At 38.8% G+C, this 24,817-nt stretch overlaps 1 protein-coding gene across 1 annotated transcript in view; it reads left to right on the plus strand.

Moving 5' to 3' along the window:
- CCDC141 (coiled-coil domain containing 141) overlaps window positions 1-24,817 on the plus strand; it is a 258,070-nt gene that overhangs the window by 131,178 nt on the left and 102,075 nt on the right. Inside the window, exons 7-8 of the mRNA XM_006878954.1 lie at window positions 6,164-6,358; window positions 23,301-23,473. Of these exons, the coding sequence (XP_006879016.1) occupies window positions 6,164-6,358; window positions 23,301-23,473 (368 nt within the window). The remainder of the gene's footprint in view (window positions 1-6,163; window positions 6,359-23,300; window positions 23,474-24,817) is intronic.

The following is a 24,817-nucleotide window of genomic DNA, read 5'->3' on the forward strand; positions in this document are numbered from 1 at the left end:
AATGAAAAATTAATGCAACACCATTCTCAGTCAAAAAGTCAATTTCAAGTTCTATCCTGAAGTACAATGTTGTGAGTGATCGAATATTACCCATATGCATACAAGTAAGACCTGTTAATATGACTATTGTTCAAATATAAACACTTACATCTAGAGTCAAAGAGGAAGAAATGAAGAATTTTTACCAAATCTTTACCAAATTTGACTAAACATGCAATCAAGATGCATTAATTATGACTGGTGATTGGAATGCAGAAGTTGGAAACCATGAAGGAATAGTAGATGGAAAATAGAGGCTTGGTAATAGAATTAGGCTGAAAATAGAATGACTGAATTTTATATTTTCAATAATTGCTAATACCTTTTTTACGACATAAGTTATTAACACATGGATCTCGCTGAAGGGCTGCACAGGAATCCGACTGAACTATATCTGTGAGGCATGATGTTAGGAAAGGCTCTTCTTTGGTGAACAACATGATGCTTGGAAATGTAGGAGGCAGGGCAAAGGAGAGGAAGACCCTCAACCAGGTGGACTGACTACAGCAATGGGCTCGAGTGTGCCAGAGATTGTGAGGATCGCACAGGACAGGTCAGGGTTCACACCTGTTGTTTATAGGGTCCATGTGAGTCATACTCAACTAGAAGATATCTAACAACAAAAAAAACAAAGTGTAGAATGGTTTCTAATGTGTCTGAAAAGTATTCTCTTAAAAGTAAAATTGAATGATGTCCTCTGTGAACAATGGCTGGGGAAATACAGACAGCATGGTAGAGAAATGCATCAGAAACTGCCTTTATAGGGCCCAAAGAAAGCACAACCAATTTTATGAAGAGATTGAATAGAAGTAATGAATAGGCCCAGTCTCATTTAATCCCCAGAGTTCATGTGAAAACGTGTTTAAGAAGGCTGAGGATGACGAATAAAAAACAATAAGAGGCACAAAATGGTCCTTCATAGTCTCACTGGAAGGTCACAGCCCATTTTTTTTTAAGGCATGATGTGAAGTGCAAGGTGAATGAGGATTTTCAAAGACTTGGTCTATTCCAAAATCTCTCTTTAATGTTGTTTGGAAAATTTATACCAAAGGTAGATTTATAACATTCTTCCAAAGCAGGTATTTCTCTTTTTTCTTATTAGAAAAGAGCTTTATTATTTTGGTCCTGCTGCTAAGCAAATGTAATCTTGAGTTCAGGCAGCATATTCTCAATTATATTTATAATAATACTGTATTTATTTTGAAATAGTGAGATTCCTGATGTCTAGTCAGAAAATCTCAGCATCAGACAAGACTCTTGTCATCTCCAACGCCTCATCTTGGTTCTGCACAAGTTTTACTCTAAGCAAATGAAAAGTTATGGATTTAATCCTAGTGTACTTAAGTGGTACAAATGATACAGGGCTTGACTACTAACCAAAAATGTTGGCATTCAGATTTACCCAAAGGCACCTCAGAAGCCAAAACAGAGTATCTGCTTCCCAGCTTGAAATCCCCATGGATTTCAATCCCCTTAGTGCATATGGAGTTGCCCTGAGTAAGTATTAACTTAGTGGCAACTGACAATAACAGCAATGTTACATCTTTCTGTATGTAAAGATTACAGCATACCATCTCTATCCAGCTGAGGACATTAGTTGAGAGAGCAGGTTCTAGATCCAAACTCTCTGAGTTCCAACTGGAGTTTTTTCACTTTTAGTGTTGAGGCCTTCCTTTTTATCGTTGGTGCTGTTGGTCACTCCTGACCTGCGCTGCCCCTGTCAATGGACAGCAGAGCAGGATGAGAAGCACTGCCCACTTTTGCATTAGCCTCACAATCCCTGCTGGGCGTGGGCCAACTGTGGGGCCAGTTCACCTTATTGAAGGTCTTCATCTTTTTCAATGACCCACTGCTTTACCAAGAATAATATCTTTCTCTAGAAACTGATTGACCCCTTCTGAGAACATGTTCAATCTATGGAAGAAGTCTCACCACCTCACTTCTTTTTTTTTCCCCATTTTATTATACATTGTGTTTTCACACTGGATCTTTCCCCTTCCCATCACCTCCCCTCTCTCCATCCATCAGATTGTGCAACCCTATTATTAACAACCCCCCATCTTCAGTCCTCTGCTCTCCACCCTCCACCTCCTTGGATCCTTATACTTGCTCTACAATAATAGTTTTATACAGTATTTGGGCTTATAGGGAGGGACTGGAGAGCATTATGCTGAGTGACCTAACTCAGTCCCATAAGGACAAATACTGTATAAAATCATTATTATAGAATGAGTATGAGATTCAAGTGTGTGTGGGGGGGGGTGGAAGCAGAGGAGTGAGGATGGATGGTGAAGGGGTTAATTATAAGGTCATATAATTTGATGGATGGGTAGGGGTGAAGGAAATGGGAAAGATCCAGTGTGAAAAACAATATGTTTGATCTTTGTAAACCAGTATAAAATAAAATAAAAAATTATTGGTGAAGAAACTCTGACCAATATTTTGACACCATTATTTCTGCTGTGGAAGATCTTGCTTATATATAATTAATCTAGAAGGTTCTGAGATGTAGTATAGTAAAGAAAACATATTTCAGTTTATCATAACAAATCAGTATTTTATTTTCTCATACTGTTCAATGATTTTTTTGGAAGACACTCCACTATAGTTATAGCAGAGCTAGAAAACATAAATACTCATAAAGAACATTTTTTTGGACTGCTCATAAACCACAGGATTGTGTAAGGTTTCAATGTGTTGTACATGATACTTACACAGAATCAGGTGAGGTTTCGATATGTTGTACAAAGGGTCACTGTGAGTTGGAATGAACTTGACAGCATTTAACAACAAGAAGGGACCCAAATGGCATAGTGGGTTACCTATTAGGCTGCTAACCAAAAGAGCAGTGGTTTGAATCTACCAACTATTCCACTGAAGAAAGACAAGGTAGTCTGCTTCTGTAAAGATTTACAGCCTCAGAAACAGCAGGGGACTTGTCATGAGTTAGAATTTATTCCATGGCAATAATTTAGTGAATATTAATAAGAACTGATGGGAAATAAAATGGGGCTAAAACTTTAGCAAGTGCTCATTATATATACACCAGAAATTTCACTCACGGGTTTGTTTGTTTTTTTAGGGGGGTGTTTAATCAAATTGAATGCAAATATTAATTGATAGAAAGCATCATTGTATCTCAGGGGGGGAAAAGGTGAATTACACAAACAATTACACACCAGTTGATAGAAAGGGGTAGAGTAAGGTTTTGGAACAAGCATAGTTAACTACACTATTGCTTTGTCTTTTTAATTTTTAATTTTTTTCATTAAATAATTCAGATATATTTTGTTTTATCACATTAATTGCAGTTGATCAATATAATTTATTACAACATCTTATCATTCCTAACTATACATTGCCTTTCACTTCACCCTACCTCTCCATCTATTAACCTCGACTCCCTCTTTCTCATCCATGTCAATTCTCCATGTTTGCTTCTTTTTTCTTTCTTTTTAATTATTAAAAACATGTATGGGTATACAGGGGGGTGAGGGTTGGGAGCAAAAGAGTGACGATAGACAGGGATGAAATCACAGGGCTGCACAATTTGGTGGGCAGGGGTGGGATGGAAAAGGGAATGAGAAAGATCCAGTGGGGACCAGAAGAGACAGGGTAATGGTAAGCATAGTCCAACTGTGATCAATTTTTTTTTTAACAAATAAATCGTCTTATTCACTTGTGGGTTTCTTTTTTGGGAATGGGGTAGAGACTCTCTGGCTTCTTCAAGCTGAACAGGGGCATTGATGTGAAGCAGGAAGGGGAGCCCACTGTAACACCTTTCTGGTGGTCCTGGGTTAAAGCTGCATGCCTTCTTGTTCTGTTCGAAGATATTTTCCTGACATTTACTGCCCTCTGGACTGCAAAGTGTTTGCCAAGGTCAGTCCAGGGGGGATGGCTGGCTGAACCCTGAGGCTCCATTCTCCTTCACTTCCTTAGCTGGCAGTTATATTTCCCTTTTGTCTCTGGATCTGGGTTCAGGGTTAAGGTCTGGAGCAAAACTCAATGTGAAGTTTATCTATAGGGAAGGGAGCAAACCCATGTTCTTTCGAGAATCTTTGTCCTCTTGATGTTGAGCTTTGGTCCATATTGATGGCTGCAGTCAATTGCTTAGTTGTTTATAAGTTGTGCGGCCTGTTTCAATGCTTCACTCACTGTTTTAAAAATATTTGCCCATTTCCTGATAAATATAAGGTAATAAGAGAGATATTTACAGTGTTATTTACAAAAGAACTTTGTGATACCCTAATCAGATGTCTCTAAGTTGGGACTGGATAAGAGTTTTAAATTAAAAAAATGCAAGACTTGAGAACTCAATATCCCTGCCTAGGAGTATTACTTTCACCAACTGAAAATGTTTGGAGATCCTGTAGTCTCTACTTTCATTCCCCGGAATTTAGTGCAATATCCAGTCTCCAGACCTAATTCTGTTTCTGCTACTTATGAAATCTGTAATGTACTCCTCTGAGCCTTTGTGAATAACAGAATAATATTAATTCTTAATCCAAGGGTTTGTGAGTTTTATACTTAGCAGCAACAAGCTTATAACACTACTTAAAACATGTCAGCCCCTTAATCTACCAGCCTTCCTCCTGCATCCACTGATCAAAATATTTGTGTATTACGCAAATACTAGAACAGAGTCTATGGAGAACAGAAAATATGATGTCAACTGCTACTATAGACAACTGTTTTGTTGTTATTGTGTACCATAGAATCAGAGCTGACCCATAGCTGACCCTCCACTGGATTTTCAGAGGAAGATTCACAGGAAGATATTGACCATTCTTTTCCCATGGAGCAGCTGGTGGGCTTGAAACACATGCCTTCAGGATTACAGCACAGCGTCTTGCCTCTAGGCCACTAGAGCTTCCTAATCTACTGATTATTATTTAAAATAATACCATATTACGTGTATATGTAGAACCACCACTTAAGTATTTAGTAGTACAAGTATCAATGAAAAATATATAAAATATCAGTTTACAAATTATTAAAGAAGGACGTTTTGTTGTTTCTTATCCTACAAAACAGCTGTCCCAGCTTACATAGGGCCAAGTTCATGTCTTGTGAAATGCATGCATAGGAAACGGCAGTGGTAAATTACACTAAAATAATATTTATTTTAAACAATTTAATACAACATACAGAACCTAACAATAGGATATTTTACACTAGAGAAATAAGCCGTGATTGGGTCAGGCTGAGATTTTTCAGTTTGGAGTTATATCTCTGATGCTGTAACAAAATAAACTTATACTTATATAGGCTTGGCTGAGAAAGATACCAGAACATTTAGCACAAGACTGTCATGTTAAAGATAATAAATTTTTTATGACACTGGATGGGGCTCCAGTCCTCTTGCAAGAACATTGAGGTTCTATTCAAATGAAATGAATGCTGACATATTTTATTTACTTTCTTAATTTCTTTCTTCTCTACTAATGGGACTTTTTTCCCCTCCCTCATGCAATGTAAAGTAAAAAACTACCTCTTTTCCCCTTCTAAAATGTTTATTTCTTGTTACAGTAAAGCTTTGAGAGACGAATTTAGGGTCAGGAGGGAAAGAGTACTGCACAATAACAACTATTAATTTTATGGTGGGTAGTAGATCTTTAGTTTCAAGTGCAGGCAAAGAGAAAAACAAGAGCCACGACAAAGACCATTTCTCCCCTTCCATTTCTTTACATATTTTGCTACATTGACAGTGAGACCAAGTATAAGAGAGAAAAGTTTTATACAGAAATAAGTTCAAATAGGAGAAACGGAATTAAAGATTAAAAATTGCTATCAATTATACTTTAGGTATGTATTTAGATGGAGTTAAAAGATGAACATGTCATGTTCTCTGAGCAGTTGGAAGCTTCATCGGTCACTCGTCCCAACCTATACACCTCTTTCTTCTGTCACCATTACTAACTACCCTTTTACCTCTTTTCTGATTTCTACTTTATCTGTATCTTGGTACTTACACACACACACACACACACACACACACACACACACACATTTGAAAGGTAATGACAGATTTATTCAAACACTTGAAAATATTCTTTGAATCCTTATTTGGTATTAAAAACTATTGATAATGTTGGATTGATGCATTGATCTCAATCTCTTATAGGAATGGAATTCTGCTGTGGAGATGTTGAAGAGTGAGGCCCTGAGAATTCTGCTATCAAAGGATTATGTGGAGAGAAAAGATCTCCAGCTTTCTAATCAGAAACTCCATCACCTTCAAGAAGAAGTTGGTCGGCTCATGGTAGAAAGGGAAACCTGGTTAAAAAAGGCAAATGAGTTTTTTAACAGCACCAACAAGGTCAGTATGAGGTCAAGCTGATAATTTTAGCAAACCGTGTCAGACCAATAAGACTTGTTGCTTCAGCAGGTTGAGATTCCATGTAGAGTTTCAGAATTGACAGCACCAAAGAAGAGATTTTACATGCATTTCTATCAGATGAGGCAGCCTGTCTCATACAGATTTACAGCCTCTATAGATCTACAGACGTTACAGAGGCTTCCCATTAGCCAGAATCACCTTGATGGAATTGAGTTTGGGTGTTCTATTTGTAACTTGCATCTAAGGACTTCTGGTGGTGTAGTGGTTAAAATGCTTGGCTGCTAATCTCAAGGCTGGTGATTTGAACTCCTCAACCACTCCAAGGGAGATGGATAAGGCACTCTGCTTCTACAGAGACTTACAGCCATAGGGTTTTGAAACCTTATGGGCTTTGTCCTAGGGTCACTAATGGATTGGACTTGACCAAAATGGGTTAACTTACACTGTCAGTCTACAATAAGAGTTGACCATCTGGCAGACAATAAGTGCTGTTTCACTTATTGAAAAGAACAACTCTGTCTTGGAGATGGTGCCACCAAAGTGCTCCTCAGAGGCAAGGATGGAGAGACTTGTCTCACATCCTTTTGGCATCTCCCAGGACGGGTCAGTCCTTGTTCTGGGAAAGGTGGAGGGTCAGATAAAGAAAGGAAGACCCTCAACAAGATAACTTGGCACAGTGACTGTGACAACAGGCTCTAGCTTGTCAGAGATCGAGAGGATGGCAGAGGACAGGGCCGCGTTCTGATGTTCATGGAGTTGCTATGCACTGAAGTCAATGTGATGGCACCTAATTACAACCGCAAGAAAAATGATAATGTTGTTACAGTGCATTTACTCCAAACTCTATTGTTTATTGCTTTGCAAAATGTAGGGTTTTTTGCTATTTCATTCTCTCTACCTCAATTATTTAGAACTTTGCCAGGGCCTTGAGGTAAAAGGAATAGTACCTCTTGAAGTAGCAATTTAAAAAAATGAAGAATCGAATGGTTGCTTTCAAATGCAAAGTAATTCACCTCAGATCTTGGGAAGAGAACTCATGTTTCTTAACCTCAAAGACTTCTGATTCTTGCATCTTGCTGTGTAATGATTTGAATGCTATGGCATATTCATTATTCAGTTGTAATAATCTCAGTTAGAATTTATCCATAGTATAGCATTCTCTACATGCAGCCAAGTGGTAGGCTGAAAGATGTAGAATTCACTTATCTCCTCCTCAAAATATCAAAGAAATAATTTCTAACTATAAATATAAGAATCCCATGTAAGAAATGATGGATACTTTTATCCCAGCAAAACCAGAATTTGGAAGGTGGACATTTAATTATAATACTTGAAATAATTATTTGTAATTATTATTAAGAAGCAATCAGTGATGAAATTATATTGTAGTTAAAACCATTTAAACTAAAGAAACTTTTCTCAAGGCTGACTATGAATGGCTTTCCCCCCTTCACATTATAGAGACTCCAGATTTTATAAATATCACTTTACCCATTGCAGCCCCCATAACATTCATAAGCCTGTTGTTGTTAAATGCCATCGAGTCATAAGCAACTCATAGCAATCCTACGAACAAAAGACCTGGACACCTGTATAACTGTCATCCTTTCTCCAGGTTCATAGGGTTTCCAGAGGAAAGCTACGATGGAAGTAGATGCCACTCCTACTTCCAAGCTTGTTTTAATAAGGGAGCTCCACCAAACACTGTCCGCCAAGGGTAGCCACTAACTCATTTGACACATCAGTGTCACAGTGTTCAGTTTCACAGAACAAGTTACCTCTGTACAAAAAGGGGACATACCAGATTATTCTATTTATCTGGAATAAATAATCCTAGTTAAAATAAAGGGCTAGATATGACTTTTCACTTGAAAATTCACAGTTTGACTTACTCTTGGTTTTCCCAGTTGTGAGCATCCCCACTCTGTATGAAGTCACAACATAAGGAGCTGTGAGAAGTCTCAGATCTTACCCTAATTGCCAACACCAAGTTAACCTCCCCTCACCCCCATTTCATGCATGAAGACAGAAGTACTTGACTTTGTGTCAAAGGTGAAAGGTTCTGTTATCCCAATCAAGATTCCCGCAGGGGTGAGGTAGATGGACACAGAGAGGTGTCTCTACACACCTACCCCCCATTACCCCAGTCACTGAATCAATCCATCTCATTGAGGGTCTTTCTATCTTGCACTGTCCCTCCATCCTCCCAAGCTTGATGTCCCTCTCCAAGGACTGGTCCCTCCCGGCAACATGTCCAAAGTATGTCAGACGAAGCCTCAGAATCCTCCAAAGAGCAGCCCGGCTTCAATCTCTCTAGGACGAACCTGTTTTCTTAGCAGTCCATGGTATTCTTTTCCAGTATCATAACTCAAAGATATTGATTCTTCTGTAATCCTTAGTTATTGTCCAGCTCTCTGATCCATAGCAAGTGAATGCAAAGACCATGGCATGTATCAGGCACACCTTAGTCTCCAGACTGACATCATTACTCTTCAACACGCTGGAGAGGTCTCTGACAGCAGACTTTCCCAATATAATTTATCTTTTAATTTCCTGGCTGCTGGTGCCAAGAGTGTTGGTTGTGGAGCCAAGCAAACTGAAGCTGTTAACAATCTCAATCTTTCCAACATCTATCATGATATTGCCAATCTGCTCAGTGGTAAGAATCTTTGTTTTCTTTATATTGCGATTCAATCCATATTGAACTGTGCAGTTGTTGACCTTCTGCAGTAAGTGCTTCAGGTCCTCCTCAGTTTCAGCAAGCAGTATTGTGTCAATTTCATTTTGCTTTTTTAAGTAGCAAGCTGGAAAGTCATTTCCTCAACTCTGAATATTTTAAACTATAATCATGACAATTAGAAATGGCCCAGGTATTTAAAAGGAATCATGGCTGTGTGGTTTGGTCATATCCAGTAAGATAAGTAGGAATACAAAGCCTACAGAAGACTCATTTGATCTTCTCATTTCAGGCACCAACTCTGTACTTTCTGACTACAATTTCTTCCTTATTGTTTCCAACTTATTTTTGTGTTCCAGTCACCAGTAATTAGTAATGCGTCTTGATTGCATGTTTGGTCAATTTTGAACTGCAACTCATTGCTATCAAAAGGGATCCAACTCTAGCTGACCCTTCATTGAGTTTCTGAGCATGTAAGTCACTCACTTGGGAGGAGTTTGCCTATTATTCTCCTTTGAAGAGAATGCCAGAAAGACCAGTGGACATTGGGTGACCAGCCCAATTTACTAAGGCCTGTGTCGCCAGAGCTCCCTTAACCACCAGGGCCAGGAATTCTGAACAAGCTCTTGCGGAGTGTGAGTTTTTACCTATTGTGAGCAGCAGGTGGCAATGTGAGGACACAGGCCCTTAGGAGTAATGCTACAGATTCTTTACACAAACGAGCCAGTGAATTCAAGTGGAGATTGTCACTTTCAAGTATCTCAAGGACTTCAGATACTTTGTTGTATTTGCAGACATGCCACTTAAAGAAACTAGCAAGCACAAAATACTGACTTTGGTGAGACTCTTTGGTAAGTTGCTTAGTAACACAGTAATGCAAGTACGCATTGTTTGACAAGGAGTCACTAGGTACAAAGTCCACTCAACTGGTTTTACAATAGCTGATTAAAGAAAAGTTCTCCTCTTCCTCGTTACTGGATGTTGCTAAAAGATATGAGGACATGGCAACAAAATATGAATATTGTATCTATTATAACTCATTCTCATTCTCCTAATTTATTTCCTTCATGGCTATAGATTATTTTAATATATTTACATTGTGGTGTTAAAAAAAAGGGTGCTTAATATCACATGGATTGATAAAAGGACAAATATGCCTTGCAAAAGGTGCAACCAGGATGTTCTTTGGAGGCAAGAGTATTGAAACTTCATCTCACATACTTTGGGCATATTGTTAGGAGGGGGCCAACCCTTGTAAAAGGTCATGCTTGGAAAGGTGGAGGGTCAGTGAAGGAAGAGAAGACCCTGAATGAAATGGATTGGCAGTGATTTTAACGGTGGGCTCAAGTATGTCAGAGACGGTGACAAGATAGGGCAAGATTTAATTCCATTTTTCACAGGATCACCACGACTAATAGTCAACTCAATAGCACTTAATAACAACAACAACAGCACAACAGTAAGCATGTTGAGGAAAAAAAACAGATATTTCTTGATTGATAAATGCAGTTCTCAAGTTAAGGGGATATGTATGGTATCTGTCAAATACGGATAAATATGTTTCAAGGACAGAACAGCGTGAGATTATACTTAAATGACAATACTGATTGAGCCAAAAACTCAAGTAAAACATAACTGATCTGGTCATAAATTTTCAAACCCCATGACTCTTCTGAGTCACTGGATTCTGTTGGGGAAAGCTTGGTTATAGATTTCAGAGCTCCGTAATACCTTTAATATCTTCTACTTTCAGTCTTACATTGTATTTCAGTTTAAATTACATATGTTGTATATCCTCCTCACTTTTAGTATATCCTCCTCACTTTTAGTGTCATCTGTATAACACAGATTGTTGATGATTATTTGCTCAGCATACAGATTGTATAGGTAGGGAGAAAGTACATATCCCTGATGCATACCCTAATTTTAAACCATTGCTCCATTTAGATAAAAGAAGCCTAGTCTAGTTATACATTCCATATTAGCATTATTAAGTGTTCTAGGATTCCCAGTCTTCTCAACATAGCCATAATTTGTTACGGTCCACACAGTGAAATGCCTTTGCCTAGTCAACAAAATACAAACAGACATTCTTCTGGTATTCTCTTGTTCTAGCCAGTATTCATCAGATAACAGCAACAATATCCCTGATACAACAACCTCTTAAAACCAGCTTAAATTTCCAGTACTTTCCAGTCAATGTACTATTATAGCCACTTTGTTTTTGCTTTCTCCTATTTTACCCCAGTCATTTTTTTAATGATCTGCAACAATATTTTTGCTTGCATGAGATACTAATGATCTTATTTGACAATTTCCATATTCTGTTGGATCACTTTTCTTGGAAATGAGGACAAAAATGAGATAGATCTTCCAGTCAGTTAGTGAGATAGTTGTCCTCCAAATTTCCTGGAGGAAATACACTGATGAGCACATCCAGGACTATATCTGCTGGTTAAAACATGCCCATTGGTATTTTGTCGATCCCTGGGTCTTATCTTTTGCCAATACTTCAGTGCAGTTTGAAGTTTTTCTTTTGTCACTATTGGCTGTGGTTCATATGGTACTACCTGAAATTTTTCAGTGTCAACTAATTCTTTTTGGTACAGTAATTCTGTGCATTCCTTTTATCCATTTTTGATGCTTTCTGGATCATTCAAGATTGTGTTCATAGCATTTCTCAGTATTGCAACTTGAGGCTGCAATTTGTTTTTTCGGTTCTTTCAGCTATCATATATATATGTTGTTGTTGTTGTGTTTGTCAAGTCGTAACCAACTCATAGCTGACACTACAGTGGGTTTTCAGAGGCAACCCTATCAAGAACAGATAGACATTTTGCCCTATCCTAGGCCATTGTCAAAATCTCCCATACTCAAGCCCATTATTTCAATTGCTATGTCAATGCTGATTCTCACCACTGGACCAATTGACAGCCTCAGGATGGATGGTGAAGAGATTGAGATTGTTCACAGTTTTAGTTTGCTTGGCTCCAAAGTCAAAACTCTCGGCAGCAGTAGCCAGAAAATGAAAAGACGTATTGCAATGAGAAGGTCTGCTGTTAGGGACCTCTCCAAAGTATTGAAGAGCAATGGTGTCTCTCTGGAGACTAAGGTGCATCTGATACAGGCCATGGTCTTTGCAATCACTTGTTATGCATCAGAGAGATGGACAATGACTAGGGAAGATAGAAGGAGAATTGATGCCTTTGAGCTGTGGTGCTGGAGAAGAGTATTGAATGTGCCATGGACTGCTAGGAAAACAAACAGATTCATCCTGGAGAGGGTTAAACTGGGTGGCTCCTTGGAGGCAAGGATTCTGAGGCTTTGTCTAACTTACTTTGGACATGTTGTAAGGAGGGACAGGTCCTTGGAGAGGGACATCATGCTTGGGAGGGTGGAGGGACAGTGCAGGGGAGGAAGACCCTCTATGAAGTGGATTGATTCAGGATGGGTGTATTGGAGACAGTGCGATTGGCTCAGGACAGAGAAGAGTTTAGAGCTGTTGTAAATAGGGTTGCTATGAGTTGTAAGTGACTCGATGGCACATAACAATAATAATATGTCAATGCATTTTATTGAGTGTATTTGTCTAAAGAGGAAAAAAACAGACATAACGGCACAGGGTTCTGAGAATCTCTTTGAAAGACTCGGAGAGAGTAAGAATAGCAAAGCCTCTCATTGTGCCAGAGTAGAAAGCAGAAAGAGAGCCCATAGCCCAACCCCATGTTGTCTCTAGAGCCACACCAACAGCAAGAGATTCATCAAACAACAACCAGCCTGTTCCTTTCCTTTTGAGAGTTGTTACACCTAATAATGACTTCCATCTTATAAGAATGGGTGGCCTTATTGGCTATTAAATGAAAATTAAAATATGTCTAGTAATGACCGTGATTAAGTACATAGACATTTTCTAGCAAATAGAAATTAGAGAGGTTGATGAAAAATATTTAAAAGCCTTACCTTATAAAGCAAGTTTTTAACTTATAATAAAAAAAGCAGATATATCATTGGAAAGAAAAGAAGTTTGATTGAAAAAAGGATGCATTTTGTCCATCAGACTAGGAAAGGTGAAAGAGTTGCTTCCCATACTGAGCAGCAAGACTTGAGGCAAGCAAGGCTTGTGGTGGTAAGAGTAACACCCTAGTGGTAGAGAGACTGCGGCATTGCTCTGGACAAATGGTGGCAAGGTGTGACCTGAGATTTCTCTGGCTGTTCTCACCAGATTAATTTTTTTGTTGCTGACTCTCAGACTCACAATTATGGAACTAACCATGGGGTTTATTAGGGAAATAAGTAGGGAAGGCAAGAATAGCTCACAATAAAAGGCCGGGCTTTAGCCCAGTACATCCAAGGCACAATTTCTCAATAAGTCCGGGCTGTGGTTTTAGTTCAGCAGTCAAATCCAAATCATCCAGCAAGGTTTGCCTCAGAGCAGATCCATTTGACACCAATAATAATATTTCTTGTTCTACAACCTCTTCTAAATCCAGCTTGAACTTTTGGCAGTTCCCTGTCAATGGACCTGAGCAATTTTTTAACTATCTTCAGCAATATTTTAATTGGTGTGATAGTAATAATATTCTTTGGTAATTTAGACATTATGCTGGATCATTTTTTGCTTTTTTTTTTTTAAGCACAAATATGTATCTTTTCCAGTTAGTTGGCCAGAAAGCTGTCTTCCAAATTTCTTGGTATAGACGAATGAGCATCTGTCTGCTGAAACACCTCAATTAGTATTCTTTCAGTTCCTGGTGACTAATTTTTTTTTCATAGCTTTAAGTGTAGTTTGGACTTCCTCCTTCAGTCCCATTAGCTTTTTGTTACATGCTACTTCCTGGCCAATTTTGAAATATTGAATTATTGACCAGTTCTTACTGATACAGTGACTCTGTATTCCTCCTAACTTCTTTTGATGCTTCCTGCATCATTTTGCTGCTAGAATCCTTTAGTATCCTAACACAGAATTTGAATTTAGCAGGAGTAATGCCCAGTATGCCCTTCCATTTTTTAATTTCCTAAGTTCAAGTGTTTGCACATTTTGTTATAATGTATTGCTTTTTCTCTTCGACCTCCCGTTTGAAATCTTGTCTTATTTCATCAATTCTGCCTTTCATGTTACTTTTTCTATGTCCACAGGCAAGTTTCAGAGAGTCATTTTGTTCTTTTCTTTCTTGTATTTTTTATGATCTTTTTTTTCTTTCTTCATGCATCATTTTATAACTCATCTGCTTTTGGCAATTAGTGTTCAATGCATAAAATTTACTCATGAGATGGTTGATATGGTTTATAAACTCAAGAGGAATAAACTCAAAGTCATATTTTGGTATTTCCAGGATGTTTTCATTTTCTCAGCTTCAGACTCATCAACAACTTGAGTTATCCAGATGACATAACTTTGCTTGCCAAAACTGAGGAAGACCTGAAACATTTGCTGCAGAAGGTCAAGGACTGTAGTCTTCAATAAGGGTTGAACCTCAACATCAAGAAGACAAAGATTCTCACCACAGATCCAGTTGACAGCACTATGATGGATTGAGGAAAGATTGAATCTGTTAACAATTTTAGCTTGTTTGACTCCGCAATCAACACACTTGGCACCAGCAGTCAGGAAATCAAAAGATGAATTGGATAGGGAAAGTCTGCTGTCAGGGACCTCTCCAAAGTGCTAAAGAACAATGAACTAAGTCTAGAGACTAAGGTGAACCTGATCCAGGTATGGTCTTCATGATTACTTGTCATGCATCTGAGAGCTGGACAATAACAAAGGATGATAGAAAAAGATTTGATGCCTTTGAGTTGTGGTGCTGGAGAAGAATATTAAACAAACTATGGACTGCTGAGACAACAAGTCTGTCTTGAAGAGGGTAAAGCCAAGTTTCTCCTTGGAGGCAAGGATTTTGAAGCTCTGTCTCACATACTTTGGGCATGTGGCCAGGATGGACCAGTACTTGGAGAAGGACATCCTGCTTGGAAGGGTAAGGGACAGCACAGGAGAGAAAGACCTTGGATGAGATGGATTGAAACAGTAACTGAGGTAAATGTGGGTACGTATGTCGGAGTTAGTGAGATTGGCTAGGGCAGGATTCAGAGCTATTGTATATAGGATTACTGTGAATTGCAGGTGATTCAATGGTACATAATAACCATCACCACAATAACATAATTAATTGGTAGTCATTCCACAGTTGGCCTTTGACCTTGTTCTCACTGCTGACACTGAACCTTTCTACTGAAATAGTCACTTATGGACTGAGGCTCAATGTCAAGAAGACAAAGATTCTCACCACTGGACAAATTGGCAGCATCAGGATGGATGGCGAAGAGATTGAGATTGTTCACAACTTCAGTTTGCTCAGCTCCACAGTCAACACTCTTGGCACCAGCAGTCGGGAAATCAAAAAGCGTATCGTGATGGGAAAGTCTGCTGTTAGGGACCTCTCTAAAGTACTCAGGAGCAACGGTGTCTCTCTGGAGACTAAGGTGCACCTGATGCAGGCCATGGTCTTTGCAATCACTTGTTATGCATCAGAGAGTTGGACAATGAGTAGGGAGGACAGAAGGAGAGTTGATGCCTTTGAGCTGTGGTGCTGGAGAAGAGTACTGAATGTACCATGGACTGCCAGGAAAACAAGCAGATTCATTTTGGAGAGAATTAAACCAAGCTACTCCTTGGAGGCAAGGATTCTGGGGCTTCATCTGACAAACTTTGGACATGTTGCCAGGAGGGACGGGTCCTTGGAGAGGGACATCATGCTTGGGAGGGTGGAGGGACGGCGCAGGAGGGGAAGACCCTCTATGAGATGGATTGATTCCGTGGCTGGAGTAATCGGGATGGGTGTGTCAGAGTCAGTGCGGTTGGCTCAGGATAGAGCAGGGTTTAGGGCTGTTGCGCATAGGGTTGCTATGAGTCGCAAACGACTCGACCGCACATAAAAACAACAACAACATGTTATCATGTGAGTCCTATGTGTATAGTCACTGTTTTATGGATTGCTATAAAATCTCTAGCATAACATCATCTCTGTCTCCAACATCATATTTTCCAATTATAGTCCTTCTTTGTTTTCAAAGTTTACATTCAAGTCACCAGTGATTATTAGTGCATCTTGATTACTTATAATCAATTTCAAACTGCAGAGGAGGGTGGATATCTTTATATTCTTTCTATTTGTTTTAGTGGTTGATAGTTTACATTTGAGGGAGCTTTGGTGGCCTAGTGGTAAGGAATTGTGCTGCCAACCCAAAGGCATGGGGTCTCAGTCTACCAGCTGCTCCTCAAGAGAAAAAAAGGTCATTGCCCGACTATGTGATGTATAATCTCTGAAAACCTCCTGGAGGATCAGCTATTACTCAGATCCAACTTGACAGCATGTAACAACAACAGCATCAGTATATATTTGAGAGTTAGTCATATATATTAAGGGGCCAGAAAGGGGTGTGCTTGTCAGAGGTGTAGCCTCTCTTCATACCTATTAAATCTGTATGTTGAACAGATTAATTCATGAAGCTGGACTCTATGAAGAAGAATGTGGGATCAGGATTGGAGGAAAACTTATCAATAACCTACACTATGCACATGACACAACTTTGCTTGCTGAAAGCAAGGGAGACATGAAGATTGTAGATCAAAACCTATAGTCTTTAATATGGATTGCATCCTACCATCAAGAGCACAAAGTGTCTTACCACTGGGCCAGTGGGTAACATCAGGATAGGTGGAGAGATGATTAAAACTGTTAATGATTTTGTCAGCAGTAGGAGGTAGCAGATATTTCGAATTGAAAATTACATCACCACTTTGCCCCTGACTTCTTCATTTCTTGAAAGATCTGAAATATGAGGGCAAGACTTGGATGAAGAATCAGTACGCTGGACTGAAAGCCACACAAGGTTACGTTGGTGGTGGTTGTTGTGTATCATTGAGTTGGAACCAACCAATAGAAAGTTTTCAGAGGAAGTAAATCTGTAGAGGAGATTGCCCTTCTTTCTCCTGCAGAGCAGCTGGTGGATTTGAACTATATACCTTTGTGCTAGCAGCACAATTCCTTAAGACAGATCTGAATTTCCACTCACATTGGAATCCAGTGGTCTAATTAGACCCTGAGCTGAATTTTGAGCCCTGCCTTAGTTCTAACCAAACTCATTTCCTAACCTCTAAATTCATGAATGACATTTCCCAAGTCCTACAGTTTCTTTATAATTTTTAGTCTCTTCAAATTAGCTAGGAAACAAACATACTATTCTGTAATGAAACATCTTTGTAAAGTAGCAGGGTTTTTATAACAGCAAAACACTGTGCTGGATGACTTGTGATATTGGTTTAAATCATTAGATCCCTAGATATTTTTGAAAGAATAAAATGTGCCGTGTCCTGATACTATCTCGGTCTAATTTGATGCAGACGGCATTGTCTCTTCTACTTAACGTGGGGTGGTTGGGGTGGTGAAATCCTTATTAGCTTTATAAAGAACAAAACAAAACAACTTTTTAGTGTTTTCCAGAGCAGGCCAAGGTGAGTCCATTCATCTCTTTTTATGTCTTAGAACTGAGAGATACTATATGAAATGGTTAAGAAACACTAGGACCTCAAGAGATAAAGAATTATCTTTAATTTTTCCCAAGCCAATTATAAAAACACTTTCTGCAACCTATAATTAAAAAACTTGAAGAAAGAGAGGGGCATGAGGAAGAAGAGTAAAGGAGGATACATCAATTCAAAAGGAATTTACATGACTTGTCATGGTATTCTTATCACTAGAAATGATCTGTGTCATGTGTAGGACAAAGGGACTCTTTGCTGGCTGAGTCTCATATGTTGTTGTTATGTGCCCTCGAGTCTCTTGTGACTCGTAGCGACCCTATCAACAAGAGCCCTAAACTCTGTTCTATCCTGTGCCAACCTCACTGTCTCTCTTACATCAGGCTCTTTATGGATAAGGGTTAAATGCACAGTTCTATTTTCAGATAGACTAAACTGTAACAATGACTTAGATCTAATTTCTTGGCTTGACACATGAATTCCTCGTCAAATTCTAACTTGGCTAACTCAACTGTGTGACATAGAAAAGTTAGCTTTGAAAGGTTGATTTAAATAAATGGTCAAACTTTAGCCTTGAGGGGTAAATTGACAGGCTGACCCTAGAGAAATTAAGGACACAATATGAGCAAGAAGGAAAAGAGAGAAGAAAAAAGGGATCTTTAAATTTGTGTAGATAGTAGAAGTGGCTCTAATAAAAGTCTGAAAAGAGAGAAGCACTGCAATTTAAATCTTTTTTCTACCAAAGGCAGAAACTGCAGTAAGTAGGGGGTGGGGAAAGACTAGGTTTCTGGTAAAAAATAATTTTACTTTTGACTTTTTCTCTTGCTTATGATCCAGAGTATATTCCCTCCACCTCCCTCCCCCCAAATGTTTGCTTTTAAAATTTAATCACTATGTATCCACAGATCATTCCCATTAGAACTGGGCTGTGACTAAGGTTAAGGAATAAGTTGTCTTGTAATATTCAGTCTAACTTGTTTATAGCAGGTTCTCTGTAAATGTATTTATTGAGCTAATGAGGGACTAAAACCACTTACCTCTTTTCTATAGCTGTAATTCTATTAAATATGGTAGAACATATCTTTAGGGAATATTTTAATATATGTCCATCTTTTTGAGAAAAAGCTCAGGAAGAAAATGTAGTTATTTTGATTCTTAGTTTTAGGGTTTTTTTTGGTCCTTGATGTACCATTTCCTTCTAGTGAATATTTGGGCCCTTGACTTACTTTCATCCTATTAAGAAATAATTACAATAACATTCAGGAATCACATTGGGCATGTATTTAACACACATGTGACTTTGCAATCTTACTCCTGTGAAAATGACACTGATGTGCAAGGACATGAGTGGCAGTCATTTTGAGGGTCCACAAGAGGAAAGGGCTAGTGACAGGCATCAGGTGGCCAAGCTCTTCTTAGTGACGCGTCAAAGATATGCCCAATCAGTCATGATTTAGTCCAGGAGCCAGCATTTCCTGAGTATTTACTGCTGGCCTCACCATCATGCCCTAGTTATTTTTACACATTTCTTTTAGTTCTCAAAACAAAAAAGAAACATGTGTGAAATTTATAAGGATTTCAACAACCACATAGAGCTCTGTTGGTCTAGTGGATAGAAAGTTAGGTTACCAAACCAAAGGTGGGTGATTTTAATCTGTGGCCCTCGAGCCTGGTTTTAATAATTTTGGGTCAAACTTTCTTCTAAGTGGTATAACACTGGTCTGTCCATTTGTTGTACAAGGTAAATCATGGTTGCTGTGATGCTAAACACTGTGACACTGATTTGTCAAATGTGATAATGGCTACCCATGGTGAACAGTGTATGGTAGAGCTCCCTGTAAAACAGGCTTGGAAGCAGAAGTGGAATCCACGTCTGAAATAGCTTGCCTCTGGAAACTCTATGAACTTGGAGAAATGGTGAACATTTCTTTCGTTCATAGGGTCACTATGACTCAACGGCACTTAACGACGACATTAAAATAGATTGGAATTAAACCTAGAAACAAGAAAAAGTATTTTGCAATTCTCTATTTTTTTCCTGTTTAACCTAGAAGCTTGAGATTGTTTTAAAAGATGTGGATACCCAACATATACAGATAAGCCTCTACTTTATTTCTTCCTTAAGAGTTTCTAAGTGGTTCTCAATCCCAAATGGGAATATGAGTTATTATAAATATTAAAACTTATATGTTAAGCTTTTAAATGTGATGTTTAAAAGTTCAGATGTAATTTTTTTCTATGCCAGATTTTTGCTGTATGTACTAATCTTAACACTAATCCTTATTTAAGATGATACTCCACTTTATTCAAAATAAGCAATATAATTTTAAAATATAAAACAAAATTTTAGAAATGGTATAAAGACTTCCAAGTGGTATTTTAATGAGTTACAGAAAGACCAAGAGAGTAATTCAAACCATTTTTACTTTTGAAAATTCATCATCTTGTTCTATTTGACCCAGTTGTCAACCTCAGGAAAAATCAGACAAAGCAGAATTTTTCAGGTTCAAAGTCTTTTTAATAAAATGCCTTTTTTTCTTTTGCAGTCCTCTAAAGCACAAAAGAAATCTCTCAGCCTGTCTCTATATTTTTCCACCAATAAGAAAAAACCCCAGATATTTACTCGAAAAAATCGAATTTTAAAAGCCCACCATTTCCACTCAAGATTTTGTACTGTTGCGTAACACTTTCTAAGTTTCTATAGACCTAAGCATTTCCAAATCTTTACAGGAGGAGATGACAATACCTTTCTCCCTTGGAACATGTATGTGGTCGCTTTGGGCCACCAATACTTTGACCAGAACCCAATGCTGTAACCACAATGCATTCTTTCAGAGTTAAGGGCAGAGACTGTGGAGTCAGATAAATTGCTTACAAGTCTCATCTGCCATTTTGCAGCAATATTCATTTTCTTAATCTCTTTAGAGACTATGTTCCTTCAAACACCTAATGCATAGTTCCTTGCTCCCTCCCAGAGCTATTCATGAAAATGGGCTTAGACCTCCACTAGTAGTATATTTTTAAACATGTGTTTAATAAAACATGAACCTGAAAGCCCTTGTCAGTTGCCATGGAGCTGCTTGGTGGCATTGTCAGGGGGGAGATGTGCTGCTAACCTAAAGGTGGCCCTTCACATCCACCATCTACTCCATGGGAGAAAGATGGATAGGTCTTCTTCTCCCATGGGATTTACAGCCTCTGAAAGTCTCTTGGAGGGCCAGGTGTAGGTTGGTTTTGACTCAACAGCAATGAGGAAATAACCACGAATGACAGAATGAAACACGACCTGGCCATGTGCCATCCTTCCAATCATGGTTGTCCTGGCGCCCATTGTTGCAGTCATGCTATTAATTCATCAATCATGCTGTCAGTTCATTTATTAAAGCCCTTCTTCTTTGAGACCCTCTGCTGTACCAACCAGGATGTCCCTCTACGAGAGTGACCTCATGTATAACATGCCCACTGTGAAGGGTGATGAAGTCTCCCTATCCTTACTTCCACAGAGTGTTCTAGCTGAACTTCTCTTAGGATAGATCTATTTGTTCTGGTGTTGTTGTTGTTGTTGTACCATTGAGTCAAAACTGACTCATTGCTGAGTGTCTGCTGGGTTTTCAGAGGCAGTTAATTGGGCCGGAGATTGCCCACCCTCCTGTGGAGCTGCTGGTGGATTCAAACCATCTGCCTTCAGGAATGCAGCGCAGCTTCTTACCGCCAGGCCACCAGAGCTCCCTATTCTGTAGTCCATGGTATATTTGCTACGCTTTACTAACACTACAATTCGAAGGCATCAGTTCTTCAGTCTTCTCATTTCATTTTCAAACTTCCACATGCTAATGAGATGATTGAAACTACATGGTCAGGGGCAGACACAGCTTTGTCTTTAAGGTGACACCCTTGCTTTTTGGCATTTTCAAATGGTCTTTTGTAGTAAATCTTCTCACTGGGCACTGTATCATTTAATTTCAACAGCTTCCACGGGCAACAAGTCAGTAACATTAAATCCTTAACAACTCCAGTTTTTTTCTGTTTATCATGACGTTTGTTTTCTTTGTGATGAGCGCACATACACACCAAAGGCTTTTGTTTATGATGGTCACTGGTAAATGCTTCAAGCCTTCTTTATTTTCAGTGAACAAGGCTGAAACTCACAGTGTAACTATGACCACTTTCTACCAGCCACTCAATGGTTTTGTTTTAAACATTCTAAGTAGATAGAAGTAGCAGGCTTTAGAGGCGTGAAGACACTGGTGGGAGAACAGAATATCAACATATAAATAATAGGATAATATTTTAGAACTTTGATTTATAGAAATTATTTTTTTTCCCAGTTACAACTCTGACATTAAAACTCTATCCTAAGATGGTGGCACCTGAAAGGGGATGAGTGTTTGCACGCGCCCCTGTAGCTGCAGCTTCTACATTTGGCTTGAGTAGTGTCCTCTCAGTCAGCTCAGCCTCGCTAGCCTGGCCTCACTCCGGTCTCAATGGAGCAGGACTCATGAAGCCATCTGCTCTCATTCCGCACAATCTGGAATCTACTTTCATCATCTTTCCACCCCTCAGTGGGCTCCTGTCAGGCGCTCAACTCAAAGACCCAGGAAGGCTAGACTTTAATCCCTGGTCTGATTAGATGACACTGTCAAGCTTACCACATTGTATCTGTTACCCAGATTGGTACGTGGCATCTTGTAATGCTGCCTTTTTCAAGAATTCCAAAAGACAATGTGGCCAGCACTCCGTTAACATTTAGTTCGGTTAATTCAGGTAGCTCATTCTCGGCTCTCCAGGCTAGAGTACAAAATGGGGCTACAAGGACACCCCCAAAATCCACGGAAGTCTCTCCTTTTTTTGCTCTTATTTTTGCAGCCCTCTTTTATTGCCTTTATATCATATACTTCCCCATCTTAATACCAGCAAAGTCTCAGTGGCCAAAGGGGGATCGCCCATGTCCTCTGCACAAATTCTATAAACTTAATAGCCCATGCTTGATCAGGGATCTGCTAATAAAGAGAGTCAATAAAGGAATTAATAATATTTCCTCTCAAGACAGCATCTTGGTTTGCAAAATGGTGTTTTTTTGCATAATATTTTGCTTATAAGCAGCAAAATATTACCTTGATCCTTCTCTGTGTATTATATAGGATCAAACTCTAATCTGCTCAGGATGGAGATAGAAGCTTTGGATGGAGAAGGACAAAGGGTTTAGTAGTTGAAAAGGCAAAGGAGAAACGGATATTAATAATTTCTGAATATTTCTCCATAGTTTTTCAGGTTCAAATTGTAGGTTTTTCTGAGAAAACCATTGAAGAGTATTATAGAGACATGGAGGTTATGCAAGACTGAAGATTTTTAACATATCCATTATTCATATACTACATAAATATACACTCTAAATAAACCCCTAAAACTAACCTGATTGCCCAGTTCTGAACAGTTAGAACTGTGTTATGGAGGTATAGTCTCAATATAAACTATTTGATAATTTTATATTGATATTTACCTTTGCTGAACTAAGCCATAGTTACTTGCCCTAAATGTAATTTAAAACTATATAACTTGTTTTCCAAGACAGAGACAGTTAGTTTTGGTTGTGAGCCAACTAATAAATTTAACAGCCTGGCTTAATCTCTAGTATTTTGTGCTCACATTGATGTAGATTTTTAAACTGAAAAAGCTGAAAATGAAAGTATGTGTTTTTTTGGCAGGCATTTGATGTACTTGGAAGAGTTGAAGCTTACCTTAAGCTCCTTAAATCAGAAGGTTTAAGTCTGCCTGTCTTGGCAGTGAGACATGAGGAATTACACAGAGAAATTAAAGACTGCACAGCCGATGCTTTGCACAATGGACAAGCCTTAATCAGCCAAGTAAATTCCTACAGGTGAGTAAAGTCTCTTTCTCTCTCAATATAACAAATTTTTGCAGAATCCCCAAACCAAACAAAGCCAAACCCAGAATGGATTCAGTTTTTTTGACTCATAGATGTCTGGTAAGGACGAAGTAGAAGTACCCCAGAGAACATTCAGCTTCAATTTTTTTATGAAAGCTGACTGTGTTGTCTTTCTCCTTCAGAACAGCTGTGGAATTTGAACCGCTGACCTTGAGATAATCAGCCAGGCACTTTGACCATAGCCCCACTAGAATTCCTTTACAGTTTTCATGGCTTCTTAAAAAATAAGTTTTGGGTTTGGTGAGTTTTTGGTTTTTGTTGTTTTTTTGTTTGTTTGTTTTTAATTCATTCCTGCTTCTGATGGTGTTTGTGTGGGTTGTGTGTGTGTGTGTGGTGTGTGTTGTTTTTTTTTAAATAAAATTTTTATTTTATACTGTTTGAGTGTTGGTGGCCCAGTGGCAAAAAGCTGAGCTGCAATCCCAAAGGTATATGGTTCAAATCCACCAGCTGCTCCACAGGAGAAGGATGGGCAATCTCCTCACATGCGATTAACTGCCTCTGAAAACCCACTGGAGGGTCAGCTATGGTCTGGTTCTGAATAGACTGTATACAACACACACACTGGTTTATTTACAAAGTTTGTCTATGGTGTTTTTACACTGTAGCTTTCCCATTTCCTTTCCTCACACCTCCCTCCACAAATCAATTTTAATGACTGGATGATTAACCTCCTTCCTACCCCCATCCATCCTCAACCCTCTGCTCCTACCCTCCTCCTCCTTGGATCCTCATACATGGTCTACAGTAACGGTCTTATACAGTACTTGTCCTTACAGGACTGAGTTAGTTCACTTAGCATAATGCTCTCCAGTCCCTCACAAATTAAGTAGTGATTTAAAAAAATCATTGCTTCTGAGTGCTGCTTAGGATTCCAACATGTGAATGTACCATAATCTCTCAATCCAGTCCATTGTGGTTTGACCTTTGTACTGATTCCATGTTCTTGCTATGTAAGGTGAATAATGCTGCAATGAACATTGGTGTACAAGTCTCTGTGCCTCAGTTCTCATTTTCTCAGGGTATACTCCAAGCAATGGAATAGCTGGGTCATACGGAATTTCTGTGTTCAGCTTTCCGAGGAATGCTTCTGATGATTTGCTGCAGTACAACATAGCTTAAAAGAAACTCCTGAATTTTGATCAATAGCTTTTCTGAACACAGAATTGTTTATCCAGAAGTGAATCATATTCTGAGTCCAAGGAAAGGAGTCCAAAGTCTCTCACTGTCAATTTCTGAGCAAGGAAGAATAAAGGGGCAAAACAGAAAATAGAGCTA

This window comes from Elephantulus edwardii, unplaced genomic scaffold (assembly GCF_000299155.1).
Source record: "Elephantulus edwardii isolate Elephantulus edwardi_28Jun2011 unplaced genomic scaffold, EleEdw1.0 scaffold00001, whole genome shotgun sequence".
Taxonomy (NCBI): Eukaryota; Metazoa; Chordata; class Mammalia; order Macroscelidea; family Macroscelididae; genus Elephantulus; species Elephantulus edwardii.